This window comes from Morus notabilis, unplaced genomic scaffold (genome assembly GCF_000414095.1).
Source record: "Morus notabilis unplaced genomic scaffold, ASM41409v2 Scaffold549, whole genome shotgun sequence".
NCBI classification, from domain to species: Eukaryota; Viridiplantae; Streptophyta; class Magnoliopsida; order Rosales; family Moraceae; genus Morus; species Morus notabilis.
Window position 1 is genome coordinate 180,411 of NW_010363732.1, and position 21,497 is coordinate 201,907.

General features: G+C 37.5%; 5 protein-coding genes and 1 non-coding gene across 8 annotated transcripts in view; 3 read left to right on the forward strand and 3 right to left on the reverse strand.

Annotated features, from left to right (window-relative positions):
• Positions 1–3,317, reverse strand: part of LOC112092843 (ankyrin repeat and KH domain-containing protein mask-like) — a 3,957-nt gene extending 640 nt beyond the window's left edge. Inside the window, exons 1-4 of the mRNA XM_024169969.1 lie at positions 2,982–3,317; positions 1,822–2,097; positions 1,373–1,510; positions 1–1,181 (exon numbers count right to left, since the gene is read on the reverse strand). The exon at positions 1–1,181 is cut by the window's left edge and continues 640 nt beyond it. Of these exons, the coding sequence (XP_024025737.1) occupies positions 1–1,181; positions 1,373–1,510; positions 1,822–2,097; positions 2,982–3,299 (1,913 nt within the window). The 5' untranslated portion in view covers positions 3,300–3,317. The remainder of the gene's footprint in view (positions 1,182–1,372; positions 1,511–1,821; positions 2,098–2,981) is intronic.
• A 2,670-nt stretch (positions 3,318–5,987) lies between these two features.
• Positions 5,988–10,169, forward strand: LOC21390175 (NADH dehydrogenase [ubiquinone] flavoprotein 1, mitochondrial). Of its 2 annotated transcripts, none has more exons than XM_010104901.2 (3): positions 5,988–6,232; positions 7,345–8,840; positions 9,879–10,169. In XM_010104901.2, exons 1-2 carry the CDS (start codon positions 6,230–6,232, stop codon positions 8,827–8,829), a joined length of 1,488 nt encoding a protein of 495 aa, XP_010103203.2. In that variant the 5' UTR covers positions 5,988–6,229; the 3' UTR covers positions 8,830–8,840; positions 9,879–10,169. The 2 variants fall into 2 exon arrangements, with proteins under 2 accessions (XP_010103203.2, XP_024025725.1); XM_024169957.1 differs by lacking the exon at positions 5,988–6,232 and adding an exon at positions 6,321–6,439.
• Positions 10,170–11,051: 882 nt separating this feature from the next.
• Positions 11,052–16,684, forward strand: LOC21390176. Its single transcript, XM_010104902.2, has 9 exons — positions 11,052–11,289; positions 12,114–12,902; positions 13,220–14,253; positions 14,408–14,660; positions 14,799–15,005; positions 15,202–15,375; positions 15,601–15,792; positions 15,895–16,008; positions 16,203–16,684. Exons 2-9 carry the CDS (start codon positions 12,198–12,200, stop codon positions 16,500–16,502), a joined length of 2,979 nt encoding a protein of 992 aa, XP_010103204.1. The 5' UTR covers positions 11,052–11,289; positions 12,114–12,197; the 3' UTR covers positions 16,503–16,684.
• Positions 16,685–16,812: 128 nt separating this feature from the next.
• Positions 16,813–19,032, reverse strand: LOC21390177 (OTU domain-containing protein At3g57810). Of its 2 annotated transcripts, none has more exons than XM_024169971.1 (6): positions 18,901–19,032; positions 18,123–18,244; positions 17,858–17,898; positions 17,525–17,623; positions 17,204–17,368; positions 16,813–17,101 (listed from the first exon to the last, which is right to left on the reverse strand). In XM_024169971.1, the coding sequence occupies exons 1-6, from the start codon at positions 18,923–18,925 to the stop codon at positions 17,086–17,088; spliced, it is 468 nt and encodes a 155-aa protein (XP_024025739.1). In that variant the 5' UTR covers positions 18,926–19,032; the 3' UTR covers positions 16,813–17,085. The 2 variants fall into 2 exon arrangements, with proteins under 2 accessions (XP_024025739.1, XP_024025738.1); XM_024169970.1 differs by having other exon boundaries at positions 18,871–19,032.
• Positions 19,033–19,985: 953 nt separating this feature from the next.
• On the forward strand, positions 19,986–20,908 carry LOC21390178. The gene has a single exon (XM_010104904.2). It carries the CDS (start codon positions 20,048–20,050, stop codon positions 20,906–20,908), a length of 861 nt encoding a protein of 286 aa, XP_010103206.1. The 5' UTR covers positions 19,986–20,047.
• A 326-nt stretch (positions 20,909–21,234) lies between these two features.
• On the reverse strand, positions 21,235–21,395 carry LOC112092847. Its single transcript, XR_002902784.1, has one exon. It is a non-coding gene; the product is annotated as a U1 spliceosomal RNA (small nuclear RNA).
• Positions 21,396–21,497: the final 102 nt, after the last annotated feature.

A 21,497-nucleotide genomic window follows, 5' to 3' on the forward strand; every position in this document is an offset into this window, starting at 1 on the left:
ACTCTTTCCGCTTCTTTTCCTTTCCCATTGTTCCTAGCAAGAGAGAGCGCCGTTTCGTGCTTGGCATTCTTCATCTTGCAATTAGCCCCGAAAGAGATCAAAAGTTCGCACACCCTACCATGGCCTCCTCTGGCTGCCAACATCAATGGGGTGTTTCCTTCCTCATCCGTGGCATTAACATCACAACCCTGGGCTGAAAATGCGCGGACATAATCGAAATCTCCACGGTGCGCTGCGCGGTGTAGAGCGTAGAAACGAGTAGTGTTAGGATTGTTGTGTCTAGATTTAAGTGCGTGTTTAAGCATTAGTTTCTCAAACTCGTCACTATTTGGATTTCTCTCCGAGAGCTCCAATGCTGTCTCGCCGAAATTATTGTGTAGATTTACATCAGCCCCGGCGTGGATAAGCAATTTGAAGGCCTCTAGGTGTCCTGCTTTTGCAGCCACCATGGCAGCTGAGAAACCATTTTCATCTTGCTCATCAAGATCAATATCCTCTCTGTCTATGAGTTTTCTCAGTGCTTCAATGTCATTGGCACTGGTCACAAACAATAGAGGAGAAAATACTGCCTTGTTGGTCGATCTAACGATGTTACCATCTCGGATTACATCCACAACTGCTTGCTGGAATCCGAGAGACCATTTCCCTGACTCTGCAATTGAGCTTGCAGATTGACCAGAGAAATCAACCACACTGAAATCAGCACCGGCTGAAGCTAGAATCTTAAGGCATTTCTCATGTTTATGTCTAGCGCAGATCATTAGCGCTGTTTCTCCATACCCCGTTGCAGAGTTGATGTTGCAGCTGGCGCTGATCAATTGCTTGAGAATTTGAGCTGATCCAAATCGCGCAGCCAAATGAATGGGGCGGAGCTCAGTCCTAGAAGTCGTCTTGATTGCAGCTTCAACGTCTGCACTGCAGCTTAGCAGCAGGTCCACTGCTCTAGGATTGTTGCATAAGATGGCGTGGTGGAGAAGAGTCCTTCCGAAGTGAGGAATGCCAGGGGAAATGTGTTGGAGGAGCATCCTCAAAATAGCACCACTGGCCTCAAAATACTCCACAGCACACCAAGTGACGCCATAGGCCTCGGCTAGCCCAGCACCAACCCGAAATTCTTCGTCGTTGTCCGTGTCCCAGGACCATGCTCCCAGGTTCACTATTATGTCTGTCCTGACTCCAGCCTGTTGTTTTGATCCAAACCAGAAATACCATCAAATTCTGCCTGAGTAATTTTGCTTAGTTTGAGATAAAAAGCTTAGCTCGTTACCAGGTGGGAAACATCAAGACAAAGTGTGCTTAGTTACATATATATATATATGTATGTATGTATGTATGTATGTATATATATAAGCAGTTCGGTAGATATATTTACCTGTAAAAGGAGTCTAACAACATTTGTCTGCCGGCTAACAATGGCAGCAACAAGCGCATAACAATTGACAGATGCGTATAGAGATGGCTGGGAAGACTGAAGCAGCAAACGATCAGTTGCATTGGGGTCCACTCCACACTGCTAACAATCAAGATCATATCTCTGTCATCACGAAATTATTATTGTTCAAGCAAATAAACGTTTCTTTTGCACATGAACTTCCAACAAGCCCCCTTTTACTACAATTTTAGGAAGCAGAATGGAATGACACTCACAATTTATCATGAGATCTTTTCCAATCTTCTTGGTGGTTCCTCACATTAAAATAACAGTTTGGCAAAACTCAAAAGAAAACAAGCCTAAAATCACGCACTAAAAATTTGCAAGTCATGGAAAATAAAGAAAAAAAAAAAACAAGGAACCGTGGTCTTTTGGTGCCTAATACAAACCTTGATAAGTGCAGAAACCACGTCGACGAACCCTCGGCAGCTGGCGGAAACAAGAGCGTGAACGGCGACAGGAGAACGGATCATGTCGGACGCCATTAGGATCTCGGCATGCCTGGCCAGTCCCAAGTAGCTCGCCTCCAACAAAGCCTCCTCACAAGCCTGCTGAGACGCCGCACAACTTATCAGAAGCTCTAGTATCTGCGTGTGGCCTTCTCTCACTGCTGCTGTCGTCGCATAGCCTCGAAACAGTTTCTGGTTCACATTGGCTCCAACATTCTGCGGACACATTCATTCACAAAAATCAAATCACTCAGGAAAAAAAAAATCTTTCTTTTATTTATATTATTTTTTTCAAAGTGTTAGAAATAGTTATTGTTGGATTTTTCTGGTTCTGGTGATTGGTCATACCGAAAGAGATCTTTAGACGTCACAAAATCTTTTATTTTGGTGTTATTGAGGATAAACTTTCGCAAAGAAAGATTCTGAAAACCGAAAGAATTTACTTACTGAATATTCTTCCTGCTTATTTCTCGCGTCAGTTACAAAGTACAAATATTCCTTATATATTGATGGTGTCAATGAGAACGGTATATTTCAATAAGTAGTATATTTCATCAAGTAATAACGATATTTTCAAACGCAATAAGCATTATTATCCATTATGTGAAGAATGGTATCAATGAATCTTTCTATTTTCATTTTGTTGAAAAAACATATTGAATTCAATAGCTAAAAAAATTCACAATTAAAGCAGACAGAAGCTAAAACAAATTCTATTGTTCTGTCTGAATGGCCTTACAATATCATTAGGGTCCTTCTAGTACAAATACTGCTGCATGAATTCATATTACAAAAATTTTAAAAGTGCTGAAAGAGCAAAATAAATCTTAGTGGGCATTTGGTTTATGGATTCACAACTATTCTAATTTTAGTGTATTTTTGTGAGAGACTAGAATTATAGATGAATACATGAGACACACGTCCCCTTATTAGTCATAAGAAAGGAACAAAAAAAAAAGCAAAAAATTCAATTCAATTCCCTCCGATCACATTCAAGATGAAAAAAAGAAAAGATGTAAAATATTTGTGTCCAGCAATATATAAATAAGTTTTGAATGGTTACGTCTACGTACATCTCAAACAAGCGCGAAAATACTTACGAGTAAGTTCCGAACGAGTCCGAGATTCCCGGAGTGAGCAGCGAGGAAGAGAGCGGTGACATCGGTGTTGAACTCCTCGTACTCAACGTGGACCTCGTGAGCTAACTCGCCGTGCAAGGCGATCTCCGTCCTCTTCGACCTCAGCCTCACCGTCCCCACGAAGTTGACGTCGGCGAAAGGATCGGCCATCCACTCGTACGCCGCCTTCGCGTCGTTTGCATGGGCCGCGTCCACCAGGCGCTGCGAAACCTCCGCTTCGTAGTCGACCGGAAACACCTGCAGTTTTCCCGCCATGTTGGAGTTTCCGAACACCGTCATTCGTGACCGGTCTGTGACTTTACCTTACCCTCTCTCTCTCACAGTCTCTCTCTCTCCTCCTCCTCCTGCTGAGTTTATTTGTAAAAGACGTTTGGCGTAAGGAAGAAGCTTGGCTTACTAGAAGTAGAAGACTCTCAATACGGGGAAGGTTTTTATTTTTTTGACCTCGTCTGGTCGTGATAGACGTAAAGCTGCGGGGTCCACTGTTTCAAATTTAAGATGAAAATAAAAAAAATAAAAATAAAACTGTGTACTTGTGAATTTCGTCTAGGTGGTTGCAACAAGCCAACAAAACATGAATTTCATCCAAGCTTCTGATCTCTTTAAAATTTGCTAATTCATTCGAATTATGCCTAAAGATCTTTTTTGTATTTATTTCTGCCTTGTAAGCTGGAAGGAATCGAAATTTGTTTAAGAAAAGAGTGAAAATAATTGAGTATATGGATATAAAAAATAAAATACCTATTAATAGGGTTTTTGTTAAATTAAATATATTTTTTGTAGAGTACAAAACCTTAAAATCACGGTAGAATAAGAGTCTATTTAATTCGTTGATTTAAGTTTTTAATTTGAGTTAATATATGATTTTATGTGAGAATTTTTTATTATAATAAAAAAGTTATATATGATAGTTTCTGAGAGTTTTTTATTATAATAAAACTCGAACGGATTCTTTATTGTAAAAGGGCCCAAAAAATTTATGTATTGTATATAAAATTATCTCAGTTCATACTGTAACGTAAGTTTCAGAAAATTACTTATAAGCCTTGGCTTTCCGAGGCAATTGAAGTATATTATAGTAACGTTTCCCCCTTTTTTTTTTTTCTTTTGGGAAGACGAATAATTAGGCCGATTTGAGGAAAAAGAATAGTAGTGATTAGTATACTTAATGTTATATATCACATTCATTACATCATTTGATTTGATGGTAATCCAATTATGAGAATCGGTGTAGATTAGATCAATTAAATCGAATGAATCAATAACAACGTGATTTTTGCCTCTCGTTTTCTATATTCCAAATTATTGGATGGGGGGTCCCATTAATTGGTCGATATTTGAAATGGCCTTCGAATTATAGAAGAGAAATGCAAGTTGTTAATCTCTTCTTTAATTCTCTCTCTCCTTTTTTTTTTTTTTCAGTGTGGAAAAATAAAAGCACTAGTTATATATACGTAACATATTCTTCCAAAGTTGTCCCAGAATTTGCATAAATTCATTTGTGTTGAACAATATTCTTGCCAAACACATTTTGTTACTCGAATTTGTTCTGATAATATTGATTAATTAGCAAATGCAAACATCAAGCCGTAAAATCTTTGATATTAACTCCATAATTTAATAGTGAGAAGGGACATAAGATTATTTATACCGTTAATGGTAGTTCTCATTGTCTCGGATATCATATCTCACAGAATGCTTTTTTACAATGCTTGTATTTTGTACTCAGCCATGGCCGGATTTGGCCTGCATTTGTGTTGGACTTAATAGTGCGTTACGAAGGAATTGAGAGGCTGTTTGGTTAGAAGATTCGTTCCCTGATTCGAATCATGGTTCGTAGTTCGTTACAGTATTTTTTTCTCACAAAAAATACACATAAATAAAAAATAATTCTAATAACATGATTCTAATTCATGAACCAAACGTCTCATAAGTAGAACGACATTATTTCTTATGGTAAGTGGCTCAATATATAGTACTTGAAAACAAAATTACTTTACAACGTAGATATATAGTTGTTGTCTTGTTCTTTACGAAAGAAGAGAGAGAATAAACAAGTGGGAATATTTGGTGGCCTGCCGTCTATCCGCTCTCTTCATTAACAACTAACCGAAAAAAAGCAAAAAAATGAGTATGACGAGGTATAGATTGATAGGAATATTTGTTGCCAAGACTGTCAAAGATAGGAATATCTGTTGCCAAGCGCTGTCAAACAGATACTCGCGTCGTGAAATTTTGTTTTGTTTTGTTATGTTATATATATATATATATATATATGAATTGACACCACCCCTTAGGGAAAAAAACCAAAAATGCCGCAAAATAGGATAAAAATATATTGTTTACAACGCATTACTCAAAACTAAATAATTATAATTTAATTAAATAAAATATAAAAGGTCACAATAGCAACTCAATTATTTAGAATAATATAAATAATATGTTTGTATAAAACGATGTATTTTTCTCTTTTGTTGCCGATGGATGCTCATAGAAAGAGTCCAATAGATAAAAATGACAATTCAACATTTCAAACGAAAAAAAAGTATCACATGAACCTAGTTTATAGAGATAATCTCTGCCCAAATGGGTTAACAATGTGAAAATGATAATTTTAATAAATACCCATTAAAAATTTTTAAGTCTCAACAGTCGTATCTTTTTAGAGTAAGTAATTTAATAAATTATTATCAATAATTTAACAAATGTTGCCTGTAATAGGTCTCCAGTCGCCTGTAATAGACGTAATTTAACAATTTATTATCTAAAATTTAATAAATTATTATTTATAATTTAATATATTATTATTAAAATGTAGGTTATCACATACTAAAACTCTAGAAAGAATGTGTTGAAGGTCAGTTTTTGCAATTTTCTCATGTGGGAAAGGAACGATGTGAGCCCAGCCCAAAAAGTTTCTGACATGAGCGCAGCAGATCCAAGTTCGCCAATCACAGACAACCGCTGATCAGCGGCCCAAAGTGAAGCACCCCAAAATGTCTCTACGTGTTATCTACGCTCATCACAAAACGACAGTCAATCTCAACCACTAGATAGACTACTTTAATTCCGAGCAATGCATTCTCACCGTCGATCTTGCATACTAACGTCCGCGATGGCAGGGAACTTTTTCCTACCTGCATAATCTCTCGCTCTCGTCCATAGCCCGATTCAGTGACTGCATCGAGGTTCCTCTGCAACATCTTCCCATGGTACGCAATCGACCTCCTTCTTAGCATACATTTCTCAATTATCATTCTCATATAGAACTAATTAAATAACGAAAAAAATAAAAATAAAAATAAAATCTCAGCCCTTCGTTTAAGTGCATTTTGCAAAAAAAAAAAAAAAAACCCTGGAGCTCAGATAGATCTCATCAGTACGAGCACCGTCGCGAGCGGATTTCAAGAGACTCCATGGTTGGTTTTTCTGTTTGTAATTTTTGTTTGGAGTAGAAATTGGGCTGACCATAAGTTGGGATTTTTTTTTTTCTTTTTGGGTGGTGGAAAACCTAGTCTTCGAGGAGGTGTGGACGTTGTTTCTGTCGTAATCGTTCATTTCCCTTTGCTTCTGTGATGGGATAAGTCTTTGAAATTTTTATCTGAAGTTTAGTTTATGAAAGAGAAATTAGTTTGTGGCATTCGTTTTATTGTGGAATTTGTTTGATTTTTGACAATTGCCATTGTGATTTTTGGTTGACAATAATTGCTATTGTGATTAGTCTGTGTGTTTAGCTATTTGTGAAACTTTTTGTTAATTATTGTGATTAGTCTGTGTTTAGCTATTTGTGAAATTTTTTGTTGATTATTTTTTGCAAGATTGATATTAGTTTGGTTAATTCGGCATTTGTTGTGAATTGGGTTGTGTGATTTGTTTGACATCGTTAGAAGTTCATATTTGTGACATTTTTTTGAGATTTGTGAAATCAGTTTTAAATTTGTTGGAAATAGGTGTAATTATGTGTTGTAAAATGTTTGTTTTTTTTTTTTCTTTAATGATTTTTTGTTGATATCAGAATTGCAAGCAATATGGCCACAAATATTAGACTGTAATTTTTATCGTCATATTATGACTTATTTTGGCCTATGTAATTTTTGTCTATACAATCTGACTTATTTTGGACTATATAACTGTTATATTGATGTTGTGACTTACTTTGCACTATATAACCGTTATTGATGTTATGACTTACTTCACCTTGACTAGACAAAACGCTTTGGTTCCTGATTCCGCCATTTAAAACTATGTTATGAACTGTTGTTGCTATATTTGGGGCTTGTAAACGTATCTAATTCCTTTCTTTGATGATGCAAAACACACGCAGGCACCCATTAGGGGCATCCTTTCTCTTAAAAGGGTAGCTTTGGCTCGGCATCACAATCAGAAGTGGACAACTTGCTTCAGATCATTTAGCACTCAGGGCCCAACAACTCCTAGCACCCAGGGTACAGCAACTCCCAGCACCCCTCAACCGCCACCACCTCCCCCACCGCCTGAGAAAACTCATTTTGGAGGCTTGAAAGATGAAGACAGGATTTTTACCAACGTGTATGGGTTGCACGACCCTTTTCTCAAAGGGGCTATGAAAAGAGGTGATTGGTATCGAACCAAAGATTTAGTACTTAAGGGTGCTGATTGGATTGTTAATGAAATGAAGAAGTCCGGCCTTCGTGGACGTGGTGGTGCTGGTTTTCCATCTGGTCTTAAATGGTCTTTTATGCCAAAAGTTTCTGATGGTCGTCCTTCCTACCTTGTTGTTAATGCTGATGAAAGTGAACCTGGAACCTGTAAAGACAGAGAGATTATGAGGCATGATCCGCACAAACTATTAGAGGGTTGCTTGATTGCTGGTGTGGGGATGAGGGCTACTGCTGCTTATATCTATATAAGAGGTGAATATGTGAACGAGCGCAAGAACCTTGAAAGGGCCAGAAAAGAAGCTTATGAAGCTGGGCTGCTGGGAAAGAACGCATGCGGATCTGGCTATGACTTTGATGTTCATATCCATTATGGTGCTGGTGCTTATATTTGTGGTGAAGAAACAGCACTTCTGGAGAGCCTTGAAGGGAAACAAGGGAAGCCCAGATTGAAGCCTCCTTTCCCAGCTAATGCAGGTTTATATGGATGCCCCACAACTGTTACAAATGTTGAAACTGTAGCTGTTTCTCCAACCATTTTAAGGCGTGGGCCAGAGTGGTTTGCCAGTTTTGGGAGGAAGAACAATTCTGGGACAAAATTGTATTGTGTGTCGGGACATGTCAATAAGCCTTGCACTGTTGAAGAGGAGATGAGTATACCCTTGAAAGAGTTGATAGAGAGGCACTGTGGGGGTGTTAGAGGTGGATGGGACAATTTACTTGCTATAATTCCAGGTGGCTCATCTGTCCCACTTCTTCCCAAGCACATTTGTGATGATGTTCTCATGGATTATGATGCACTCAAGGCCGTCCAATCAGGACTGGGAACTGCAGCTGTTATTGTGATGGATAAGTCAACTGATGTTGTGGATGCAATTGCAAGACTCTCGTACTTCTACAAGCACGAGAGTTGTGGCCAGTGCACACCCTGCAGGGAGGGAACAGGATGGCTTTGGATGATCATGGAAAGACTGAAAGTTGGGAATGCTAATTTGGAAGAGATCGACATGCTTCAGGAGCTCACCAAGCAGATTGAAGGGCACACAATCTGCGCATTGGGCGATGCTGCTGCTTGGCCCGTTCAGGGTCTTATTAGGCATTTTAGGCCAGAGCTTGAGAGAAGGATCAGAGAGCGTGCAGAGAGGGAATTGCTGGAGTCTGCCGCTGCTTAGTTGTCTCACAGGTAGCTTCTTGCACCTTTTCTGGTTTCCTTTCTTGAAAGGATATCAAATGCTAACAACACTATAGGCAGAATATGGAGACACGTGCTTGCCTAGTATATTTTCATTTGATTAGAGGTCATCAAGTCGTAATCTATTCTATTTGGTGTTTTCTTGTTGTAACTGGAGACAAGAAACCACTGCTTGGATAAAGTATCAAATGCTTAGAATGCGAGAATAAAATAATAGTGGTGACAGTATGTTTTTGCATCAGCAATTAGTAGCTATGATTCATCATTGTTTGAGTCACTGCAGTTGAATTAGGAGCATTGTAGGCGGTGAGTCCATACAAACCACAGCCTTGAGGTGGAAAAGAATATCAGTTGATGACGCCATACGAACTGTATTGTTTAAAAAAATTCTCAAATGATGGCACCATAAAAAGTTTGCTGTTTATGTAGTTCAACGTGCCCTGTATTAGGTTTTTTGAAAACTCTCCTACACGAAACAAAATTGGCATCCAAAGATGGAATCAGTATTAGTCTATCAACTACTCTACCCTTATTTATTGTCATCATTAGAGCATCCCCAATGCAATGTTATAATTGATGTGCCAATTGTAAATTTAGTATTTTAGTGCAAAAAACACTCTCCAATTTAGTTGTGCCAAATTTCTCATATGTTATACTTTGTGGTAAATTTCCCACCAAGTATAGCATATGAGAAATTTGACATTTGATTGCTATTGTTTGAAATGTTTACTTTTTCATGTAATCATTGTAACTTTTGCATTTTCTAATTATTTTAAACATAAAAGTTTATTTTTACCACTTTCAAAGCTTAATAATTATGTAAAAAAGTAGATTTAACATTTCAAATAGCATTATGCATTGGAGCAAAAATGAAAATAGCACATCATATCACATTTTTGGATGGTAAATATACAATTGGCATTAGCATTTGTATTAGAGATGGTCTAAGGATGCTGCTTACATCTCTTGAGACGCTTTCTTTTTATGTTCTTCATTTGTCTAATAACCCATTCTTCGTCCACTTTGCAGGAAAATTCCTACATCGGTGAAACTCGCAGGAGAAAGGAAAGCTAAATAAAAAGAAAAGATGAGTGCTCCAGATTGCTGAAGATTAGGCGACTCAGCTATTTTATTTGTTTTTCAGCTGTATCAAGCATGACTTCATTGCCGTCCTGATGAAACTATGATTTACTCGGGATTTTCTGGTTGAGCTTATACCGTTTGATGAATTTTGTTAATATCTGTATTTTGTCATTTATGTGACACGAACTATCTATTTGTGCTTTATCAATAAAAAAACCATACTCGTCCCTTCAATCATGGTTTCTTGGTGTTAGAAATGGAGCCTCGGTTCTTTGATGCGCCACAATGGACATGTTATTTTATTTTATTTTCGGGTTCAAGAGGAAAAATAAAGGCCTCGTTTATTTCACCGATTCAAGTTTTTAATTCTAGATTTCTACAGTAAAAAATTCTTAGAAAATATCACATATAATTTTTTTTGTTACAATAAAAAACTCTCTGAAAATGTCACTTCTCAGCTCGAATTGAAAACTCAAATCTGCGGAGTGAATGAGGTCAAAGGCTACACGTTCCAATTTTATGTAACAAATCATAACTCATCAGATTTCTGAAGAGTACTAAGTCTCCTTTAACCAACACCAAGAGCTATAATTTTAAACGACTTCCATTTATACTTCAACTTTAGATGAGGGGCTTTTATCTGCGAACAAGAAAATCTAGAGGAATGCCCCTTTAGTAGGAGAGTTTGAAGATTTGTGTGTTTTCTACTTTTCTTAAATGCTATAAGATTTATGCCATCCTTTTCTCTCAATTATAAGATAACAAAACAATAAAAAAGCCGAGTAATGGGGGGGTAGATATTCTAATCTTCTCATGAAAACAAACTACAAGCCACACACAAAAGGGAAAAAAAAAAAAAAAAAAAAAAAAAGATTTTGGGCCGAAGTGTGTGGATGGAATGAGCCCAACGGTCTAGATTTATGGGCCAAATTGAATCACGAACTGGGCCAGAAGACAAGAAGTTGGTAAATTCGGCTTTGGATACTTTTCTTCCCCTGTTCCCCCGTGAAAGGCGTTTTTAATCCATTCATTTTCAATCAAACGACCTTTTCTTCAACTTTCAGCTTTCACTTAATCTTTTCGTACGCATTTTCCACATTTTTTACCCAATAAGGAAATTTCTTCCCACATATATTAATTACATTTGTTGTCAGAAAAGCAAGTTCGTCCAGCTCTGACAAAGCATGTACAGAGATCAACATCAACAACAAAAACAGCGTCGTCTTCTTCTTCATCATTCTCTTCTGCAATAATTTGATCCCTGTATATTTAGCCAAACCAATATATATATATATATATATATATGCACACACACTATCACCGACTGAGAAACTCTCTCTCTCACACCATTGTTAGTGTAAGTACATTTCTTCGCTTAGCTATACATTGATCAAAATTGTCTTGCGTTTTTTTTTTTTTTTTTTTGCAGTAATGTTTTCGAAGTTTCACTCTTTGGATAAATTATTATGCCGTTCATACTTGCTGTTTTCGGATCTCCATTTTCGTGATGGAATAAATGATAACGAGTCTTATTACTTCAGTTTTCTTCATTTTTCTTGGATTCACTTCATGTCTTCCTCAAATTCTGGTTGTCGTTTTTCGTTTCTTCTTTTCAGCTTGTATTTTGATCAAGGCCGAGCTTTATTATAGATCTATATCTCGCCTTTTTTTTTATCCCTTTTTTTTCCCCTGGTCGGCTATGTTCAACTGAGTTTGACTGGTTCTTTAGTTCTCTCTCTCTCCCTCTCCATCTTTAATTATTTACTTTCAATAAAGAGTTATGAGGTAATTGATTGATTAAATTAATCATGTTTTGCTAATTAGCTTGTCGTTTATGGTGTCTCTCTTCAACGTATCCAGTGTGTAGTTGGTCTATGTTTTCTAATGCCCGATCAAATGAGTGGTGTGGGTCACACCCAAGAAAAAAAAAAAAAAAAAAAAAAAAAAAAAAAAAAAAAAAAAAAGAAAAGAAAAGAAAAGAAAAAGTGTGATACCTCCTCACGTTCTTATTTATTTGTAATATAACCAAGTCAGGCTTTTTAAGTTTATTTAGTATAGTATGTTAATTCATATGCTAGGAAAAGAAATGGCCTTTAATCTTTTTTTTTTAATCTTATTTGTAATGCCAATTTGTCTTGTTGAGTCTTACCTGATTTTCTATTTTTTTTTCTTTATATTTAGATCCATGGATAGAGGCATTGTAATTGGTCATGCCCATTAAGAGCAATACCAAGTATTTCCCAGTTAAGGAGCCAAACCAAAGTCATGGTTCTTGGAATAAGATCGAAGAGTCGAAAAAGTGTTACGATCGAGGTTGATTACCTCATCCATGTCCAAGAGATCAAGCCTTGGTCCTTACCTCAGTCTCAGAAATCAGCTCTATCTGTGTTTCTTCAATGGGAAAATGGTGATCAAGCTTCTGGATCCTTAACTTCCGGTGTCGGAGATGGGAAGATCGAGTTCGCCGAGTCTTTTAGGCTTCCTGTCGTGTTATGCAAGGAAGCATCGAAGAAAGGCCAAGCCCGTGAAAGTTACCAGAAGAATAATCTAGAGTTTTACTTGTATGAAACTCGAAAAGACAAGGCAATGAAAGGTCAACTCTTGGGGTCTGCTGTGATAAACCTTGCAGATTACGGGATTATCAGGGAGACCATTAGTGTGACTGCGCCAGTGAACTGCAAAAAGAGTTCTAAGAACTCGGGACAACCAGTTCTTTACATCAATATTCAGCCATTTGGTAATGCTAGCTCTGGCTCATCGCCCATGGGAAGCTTGTCAAAAGAAGCTTCTCTAGATAATGATGGAGGTGAGACTGTCTCGGAAGCTATACTTGATGGGAATGATGAAGAAGCCGAGATCGCCTCTTTCACCGATGATGATGTTGCCAATGATGTCTCTTCACACTCGCCGCACATCATTAACTCTTCTGCTTTTGAGACAACAGTCAGTTCAACACCAAATAGTGTAAAGGTATGGAATTCTGTATTGGTTCATGAAATTACACTGGGAAGGATATTCTCATCACACATTTAATCCATAGGTGTGGAGTAGAATTTTGTTTTAACATTCCCGTTTCTTGAGTCCAACCCAACAAATATGTTATTTGGGATGTTTATGTAACAATACAGTAGGAAATTTCTGTTCCAATCAAATGGTGGACAGTTGTCATGTTTCATGTATAGAGAATGTTTGACCTTACCTATGTCCAAACTGATTGGCTTCTTAATTATGTCGGAGCAAGTTGAGTTTGTATGCTTTTTCTAAAACTATGTGCAATTGAATTGCAGATTGAACCAGAAACAACAAAATACGAAGTTGAAAGGAATGCTGGGGAGCTAAGTATAGCTTCAAGAGTTGAACCCGCAGCAAATACAGGGTCAATTCCTTTAGCTAAAACAGTGAACACCCGAAATGAAAGTTCGCCATATATGTCAACAATAGGCTACTCCTCCAATCCCGGGAATCCTGCAAATGATAATGTTGCTTTTCCCTACATTCCTCAGGATAGGTCAGTGCCAATCCTAAAAAAGTCTCTAACCCATGTTGTTAGGTCTTCTTCATCCCTAGGCTACCAAGATGATCCACACAAGGCTGTTAATAAAGTGAGAGTCGATGGCAGACACCAAATGCGAAAATATGCTCAGGAATCCAGTAAAGACAATATTGTTGCTAACCTTACAAATAAACTTGCATCATCAAGTTTGTACAGTCAAGAGGGCGCAGAAAGAATCCATAAGGATTTACAAGCCACTCAAGAGGAGGACAAAAATGTTTGGAGACGGACCGAAGATGGCCAGGAGGAGGCTAGTACAAATGACTCGTCTACATACAGCAGTAGACATATTGGAGTCGCTCGTAGTATTGTCAAAAATAACAAATTAAAGCATGTCAAATCAGTGCAGTTACCTTCTGAAACAACTAAGACGAGTAGACCATTAGTGTTCGACAATACTGAGTTTATTGAAAAGCCAAAGAGAGCTGAACTGTCCAAAGGAACTCATGATGATGGTATGACTAATGCATTGAGTATAGAAGAGGAAACAAAAAGCAGTGTTTCTAATCGCAAAGGTGAACTTAAGGCCGAAATCGAAATGCTCAAAGAAGAGTTGAGAGAAGCTGCGGCTGTTGAGGTTGGTCTATATTCTGTTGTTGCTGAGCATGGGAGCTCCACAAATAAAATACATGCTCCTGCTCGACGAATTTCTAGATTCTATTTTCATGCTTGCAAAGCGAGCTCCCTGGCAAAGAAGGCAAATGCAGTTAGAGCTGCTGTTTCTGGATTTATTTTGGTTTCTAAAGCATGTGGGAATGATGTTCCAAGGTATGCCCATGTCCATTTATGATCTCTGGAAACAAAAGGCGCTAATCACCACGAATGTTTAAAACTATATTGATGAGTTTTAGATTTTCCCCCTGATATTTAAATTTGTCCTCTGTGTTATTGACATTTTTGTCAATTGTCTATCTACAAACAGGTTGACTTTTTGGTTGTCAAATTCAATCATGTTAAGAGCTATTGTTAGCCAGACTGTTGGGAACCTCTCTGATGGACCAGGCGTTGACAATAGTGGTATATTGGGACAAAATGGGTTCACTCCTCAAAGAGAAGAGAAGAAAGCCAAGAAAGAAAGTATTGATGACTGGGATGACCACCAAACATTCCTGATTGCATTGGAAAAGTTTGAATCTTGGATCTTCTCCCGAATTGTAGAGTCTGTCTGGTGGCAGGTTAATCCATATTATTTTCATCTTTCTTCATCATTTTCTTTCATTCTTTTTAATTTTCTATTTGCTTCTATGAATATTTAGCCAAATCTAAGAGTCTAATCACCAAGCTTGATATTGGTTCTTGAATTTGCTCTCCAGACTATGACTCCACATATGCAGCCTGCAGCTGCAAAGGGCTCCAGCTCACGGAAATCTTCTGGAAAAAAGTATGGTTTTGGTGATCATGAACGGGGAAATATCTCTATCGAGCTCTGGAAGAAGGCTTTCAAAGATGCCTGTCAAAGGCTTTGTCCTTCTCGAGCTGGTGGTCATGAGTGTGGCTGCTTGCCTGTGATAGCTCGCTTGGTATGTTTGCAGATCAAAATATTATTGTTCAGTATTCAGTGTTAAGCTTCCTAATTAATGCACTAACTTCTAGAGCAATGGCGTCTTTAAGTACCATATTAGCATGTACCGATGTCCAGATTTTTGTTTTAACTATTTTCATTTGTGCAGCCACTGAAAATGCGTTTTGAAAAATATATTATGTGTCGTGTTTCAGGTTATGGAGCAATTAGTGGATAGATTAGATGTGGCAATGTTCAATGCTATTCTTCGTGAAAACGCCGAAGAGATGCCAACAGATCCTGTATCTGACCCCATAAGTGATTCTAAGGTTCTTCCCATTCCCGCCGGAAGATCAAGCTTTGGGGCTGGTGCACAGCTAAAAAATGCGGTGAGCATGATGGATGGTTTGTTTTGCAAAGGTTATTTTGGTATCAGGGTTGATCAATGTTTCAATGAAATTTCACCTGTACTAATACCCATTTGAACTCCCAATTAGTTATAGAGATTTCTTTTACAATGTATGTCATGGTACTTTCCAAGAAAAGCAAAAGCATTGCAGTATTCCTGTTTTGTTCTAATGGAAGCAACATTTTTTTTCTCTTCATATTTACAGATTGGGAGTTGGTCTAGGTGCCTTACCGATATATTTGACATTGATGACGCTCCTGAAAATAAGAATGAACTCAATGATGAAGAGAAGCCGGAGTCTCAAAGATCCTTCAAAGCTTTCCGTCTACTAAACGCTTTGAGTGACCTCATGATGATTCCATTTGAAATGCTTGCAGATAAATCCACCAGGAAAGAGGTATAATCCTAAGAACGCGGTCTGTTTCTTCCAAGTTAATTTTTGTAACTATTCTATTGAGTTCCCCTGTAATCTCATCACTGTTCGATTAACTCTTTCTAGGTATGCCCCGCACTTACTCCACCATTGATCAGGATGGTTCTTTACAATTTTGTCCCAGATGAGTTTTGCCCTAACCCCATTCCCGATGCAGTTCTTGCGGCTTTGGATTCCGAGGTAACTAATTCTATGGCTTGCTTGCTCCTGCATGTCTGTAGAAAGATGTAGGAATTGTTTCGTCTGATTAGTCATTTCATTATTCTAATGGAACTTTCGAAAAATAAAAACTCGTATTGCGAGCTTTAAATTCAGTTGCACTAAAAATTGAGTTGCACTAATCGACGTCTTTCCTTATTTCCCACTAAATTTAGGATGATTTTGAGGTTGACGAAGAATCTGTTACAAGTTTCCCATTCACTGCAAATCCTACAGTCTATGCACCCCCTTCAGCTGCTTCACTATCACACATTATAGGAGAAGTGGGAAGTCAAACTCTCCTGAGGAGTGGATCATCTGTGCTCAGAAAATCATATACCAGTGACGATGAGCTCGATGAGTTGGATTCACCCATTATTTCAATCATCAAAGAAAATATGCAGGAAAAACGAAAGGATAATCGACCAGTAGTGAGATATCAACTCCTTCGTGAAGTATGGAAGGACAGTGAATGACAATATATCACCTTTCTCTTAGTGCATTCTTGTACAGGTCATGTATGTATTTCAGCACCTGGGCTTGGTTGCGTTTAACCTGTTCTATTTTTTCTTTTCCTAAATCTATATTTATGGTACCATATAGATTTTCAAGACCCATTGATTGAGAGCTGTAAATATCCGGTTTTGAAGTCTTTTTATTGGCTGAGTGGTTGAAATTTTTGCAGTATTATTTTTAAGTATCGGTGCAGTTCTCCCCATGGTGCCAGCACTTGACATGAAGACTTAAAGTCATCAAAATTTAGTTTCAATTTATCAAGGGCATAAAGCTATTAGAAAGATTGGTATACTGTTGATTAAACAAAATGCAATTATAAATAAAGATCGATGGACTATCCACACACACACAGAGTTTAATCCGAGACAATTTATTAATATATTTCGCAGACATGCGAGTTACTTTCCAATATCTGAAGAATATACAACCAGGCACCAGCACCACAGAATCCAGAATGTCATACGCTTTTGGAAGTTACAACGGGACACATTTCAAATTTTCAATAACCTGAATATGACTTTGAGTCCTGTGAACACTATCCATTCACCAAAACCTGTACCTGCCAATTTGAGAGGCATCATGCTTCTGAAGCCTAACCAAGAGAGAATAAGAGCAAAATTATGCAGAAAAACAAGAGCAGTTTAGAATCAAGGAATCTTACATTTTCGGTTGTGCACTGCCGGTGGAACTCCGCAGTGCGTCGTAGTGTCCATAACCGTTATAAAGAACGCGAATAGGGTTGTCTTTACCGTATTCTTGACCATATTCAGCTATGATCTTGAGACTGCCAGAATTCTTGTCTCGCATGTAAACTGTGATTGGCGTCCTGATAACAATACTCGTATATTAAAGCTCTTTCGTACTTGTGGCAAAAGCTTAAATCTTTGGAATAAAAACAAAGTAAGAATTAAGCAAGCAGCTTCCACCAACCAAATGATTTCCTAAAAAATACAAGTATTAAGAGAGAAAACAAAGGACTTACTTCAGAACATGAGAGGACATGAGCAACTCAGGCTCGCCTCCCCAAATATGAGGCTGTCTCATCTGTACAACATACGTCTCAAAATCATCTTCAAGAAACCTGCCCATGAAATGTTGGTAAGACACATATTTACTATCTAATCACATATCAATGCTCTTGATAATGCTTTCTTCTTCTTCTTCTTCTTCTTTTTTTTTTTTTTTTTTTTTTTTTTTTTTTTTTTTTTTTTTTTTTTTTTTTTTTTTTTCATATCTCCGTTTTCTGCTTTTCCAACAAGCACACAAAAAATGGACCAAAAGCATGTAGTGACTAAAGTTTCCCAAGAGAACTAACCATTCAGTGTCTGCCCGCCTCTTAATGAATTCGTCTACAACCTGTTCATTATAGAAAATTTCTGTAAAGGCTATAGATCAAGAAGAAAGCAAATCATTTGGAAAATACCACCAAAAGAAAGTGGCACAAAACAGAAAGACATTCAATGCAAAACAAACTATTTAAAGAAGCACATTCCACTTAATCATCTCCATCCTTTTCCTATTGTCTCTTTGTGAATTTGGCAATCAAGGGGGAAAAAATTAAAGGAAAATATATTTTGTACTTTATCTCTAAGCTCATCTGCAAGTTCTCTCTGCCGGCTCTCGCTCGGAGGTGGCTTCCCTTCTCTTAGACAAGCACCGTGAACCACAGACCGGAACAAACATCTTCCATCACCTGGTATCCCTGTGCCAACAAAACCAAACTTTGATTATTTCATTGTTCCTATTAACATTAAATTCACTAATTAGCAGGGGATAAGGAACTCGAGAATTCCCATCATAAAGGCCCCAACTTATCAGGGGAAAAAAAAGGATTCAAATCACAACTTTGTAAAAGGTGTCAAAGCTTTAAAATTAAATATTGAGATTTGAAACAAAACAAAACAAAAAAAAAAAAAAAAAACAAAAAAAAAAAAAAAAAACAAGAAGAAGAGATATGAAAATCATGAGAGGTGGCAAACGAACCAAAGCCAAAATCCATATTGAAAAGTTAACAATCGAGCCCACAGCCTTCAAAAGCAATATCAAGAGAAAAAAAAATGGTAGGAAAGCCCAAGGTGCAAGGAAAGAATAGACTTAAGAACCAAATTTACGAAGACGAAGAAAAGCATATAAATTACAACAACCAAATTATAAATCTCGATTAATTTCTCAAGATAGGAAAAGGGAAACCCAAAAAAAAAAAAAAAGAACAAAAAAACAAAATGGTTTAATAGAAAATTAGTTCACTTTAAACATAAAGTTTGAATCTTTCTTTAGTTTGTTTCTTCTTCAACAATGGGGGAATTGGAAGGTTCAAACACAACATACAAATTTTTAAAAATCGAACGAGGTTGTTACCAAGCGAAGTTTCACGTTTCGGCATTGGAAAACCATAAACTTTGACGATCAAATCAAATCAGAGTAAGCAAACACAAGCAAATACTTGTTGGTGTAAAACAGATCGATTCTCAACACTGATTCTGAAAACCAAACAACAGATTACCGTGCAAACTAAAAAAAAAACACATACTACAACTTTAATATGCAGCCCCACAATTGCCAACCAACCTTTTCTTTTTGTTTCTGGAATCCAATTCCATGGCCTTTCACTTTCCGCACTGCGAACGGCCAAGAATTGCACTGAACGGAAGTCTCTCTCTCTGCTGCCTGCTGTTCTTGTATTTGAAGATGAATCGTACACGTGTCAAGATCTTTGGAATAAAAGATTTCTGTAAAGTAGAGCAGGTGATCAGAACCCGGAATTAAAAGACTAAACACGTGTACATATAATATCCAATCATATTGTCCCGCCAAAATCTACACCAGCCGATTAACGACCCCGTTCAAACCGCTCTTTTACTATTTTTTTTATTTCTGATTACTTTTTTTTTTTCTTCTATTAGATTAATTGCATTGTTTTTCTTTTCTAAGAGAAAATCCTCTCGTTTGTTTTTTTAGATTTGCAGGTGAGATAAGCTACAATTGCAATTTTGGATTCTGCAGTCCAAGCATCTTTTATTTGCACTGAAGGTACATTGTTTAACTCATTCTCAAAAAAAAAAAAAAAAAAGGGGGAAAGAAAAGAAAGAAATTAAGAACACTATTTTTTTTTTTTTTATGAATTTCGAAGTTGGTATTTTTAAATTAAAAAAATCATTTGGAGTCGATTTACTTCTGATTTTGCACAACCTTGTGAATTCTGGGCTGGGGCTAAACAGGACGATTATTTTTGGTGTTAAATTGCTAATTTGAGTTTATGTTTATAAAAACAATATATATTTTTTTTGCATTTATTTTAATGATCAAATAAAGAAATGTGGATGTTGTCTATAATGTGGGATTCTAGATCATGTTAAACATGTAAATAAACAGTGTTTGAATCCATCCCTGCATCTACAGTTTCTTTTATTTCAATGCAACAACCCTTTCTTCCCTTTCTTTGTTGTTCTTATAGCTTTTATTTATTACCATTTGGCTTTCAACTTTCTTAGGAACCCAATCCAAAATGAGTTCTAGGCAGCGCCCATTACATACGTGTGGTCTTTCAACAATAAAAATAGCTCTGAAAATTTCTTCTGTTGCCCAAGATCTCAGCGGGCCATTAGGCTCAATGGCAAAAAGGGTTGCTAAAACAACCTCATTTGCCATCCCATTTATCTACGCCTTGCTATATCTATGGCTAGTCCTTCTCTCTTTCGCCGACGATCACATCCTAGCAGCCGAAGACATTATTGAGAGATATTTCCCTCCTTCAAAGCATTTTTTCAACAAGATTGATGACCTTGTCCTGGTCGTGGAAAACCTTCCCGAAAAATTCGACTACGCGGTAAAAAGCTTCCCCTCCATAATCAACCAAGTCCCCTTTCTGGATTGGGCATTGGTACATGTTATCTCGTTGCTGGAGCTTCTGATCAGTATGTTGACATGTTGGGGATCCGAAGGCACAAAGGAGAAGGAGATTACGGTCGATATAAACTGCAATAACCGCGACATTGGCGAATCTGAATCTGACTTTGTTGCCGAAGCAGAACATGAATCTAAACTAGATACTGAAGCGGACCAACCGACAAAATCCCCGCTTCATGTTGAGAGTGAGGATGTCAAGGAAGACTTTCCTCCTGTATCCGAAACCCAACAGGCTGAAACCGACGCGGCTTGTGTAGGTGTTAAACCAGATGGTATGAAGAGTACTTACAAGGAAGTCCTGGAGAAGGGAAAGAACGATATGAGAACTGATCAGATTGTTAATCAGGAAGAAACTAGGGAGAAAATAGAAGACGAAAAAGTTGAGAGCCCCAAGGATGATCCAATAACAAAATTGTTTGAGTCGGGATGGCTTACAAGGCGAGGAAGAAGAGGACAATGAAGCTCAATTTCTCGCCCAAGACAGCAACAATGCAATAAGGAATTGTTTTATCATCTAAACATAGTTGCTGTGTGTATGTGAATATATATATATATATATATATATACTAGGTGCAATTTTCTACATAAAACAACAGCTCTTTCTTGATTTGTTTGGCAGTGGCATGGCAGCTATTGTTCAAATCATGGCAGCACGGTGTAAGTTCCTAATTCTTTTGTGTAAAAGAATTAATTGAACAAATAGTCTAATTGAATTTAACGTTTTTTTACATATATATATTTGTGTAAAAAGAGCTTAACAAATGTGGATTTAAACTAGTAATTGGAACAGGGGCCGCGCGAACGCAGGCCCCCACAACCACAAATAACGACGTAGGCTCCACCACTTGGGTAGACCTTAGCCCTGCACCCTCCCCAAGTGCAATGGGAGTCACAAAGCTAGGCCATGGGCCTTCTTGACCGCCCATTGACCCCGTCCAGGTAAGTAATTTGAAATTAGTGTGGCCTTTTGCTTTTATAGACCTTCGCAATCCTCCTTGTCTTATATTCTTCCGATGTGGGATTATTTACACATCACAAAAAAACTGTCA

Excerpts from the sequence above, each read along its gene's own strand:
- LOC21390176 (XM_010104902.2), top strand. The coding sequence starts at position 12,198 with ATGGTTCTTGGAATAAGATCGAAGAGTCGAAAAAGTGTTACGATCGAG. Across the intron at positions 12,903-13,219 it reads CAACACCAAATAGTGTAAAG|ATTGAACCAGAAACAACAAA; the intron begins GTATGGAATTCT and ends ATTGAATTGCAG. Across the intron at positions 14,661-14,798 it reads TAGAGTCTGTCTGGTGGCAG|ACTATGACTCCACATATGCA; the intron begins GTTAATCCATAT and ends TTTGCTCTCCAG.
- LOC21390177 (XM_024169970.1), bottom strand. The coding sequence starts at position 18,925 with ATGCCGAAACGTGAAACTTCGCTTGGTAACAACCTCGTTCGATTTTTA. Across the intron at positions 18,245-18,870 it reads CGTTCGATTTTTAAAAATTT|GGATACCAGGTGATGGAAGA; the intron begins GTATGTTGTGTT and ends TTGTTGGCACAG. Across the intron at positions 17,624-17,857 it reads AGGCGGGCAGACACTGAATG|GTTTCTTGAAGATGATTTTG; the intron begins GTTAGTTCTCTT and ends TTTCATGGGCAG.
- LOC21390178 (XM_010104904.2), top strand. The coding sequence starts at position 20,048 with ATGAGTTCTAGGCAGCGCCCATTACATACGTGTGGTCTTTCAACAATA.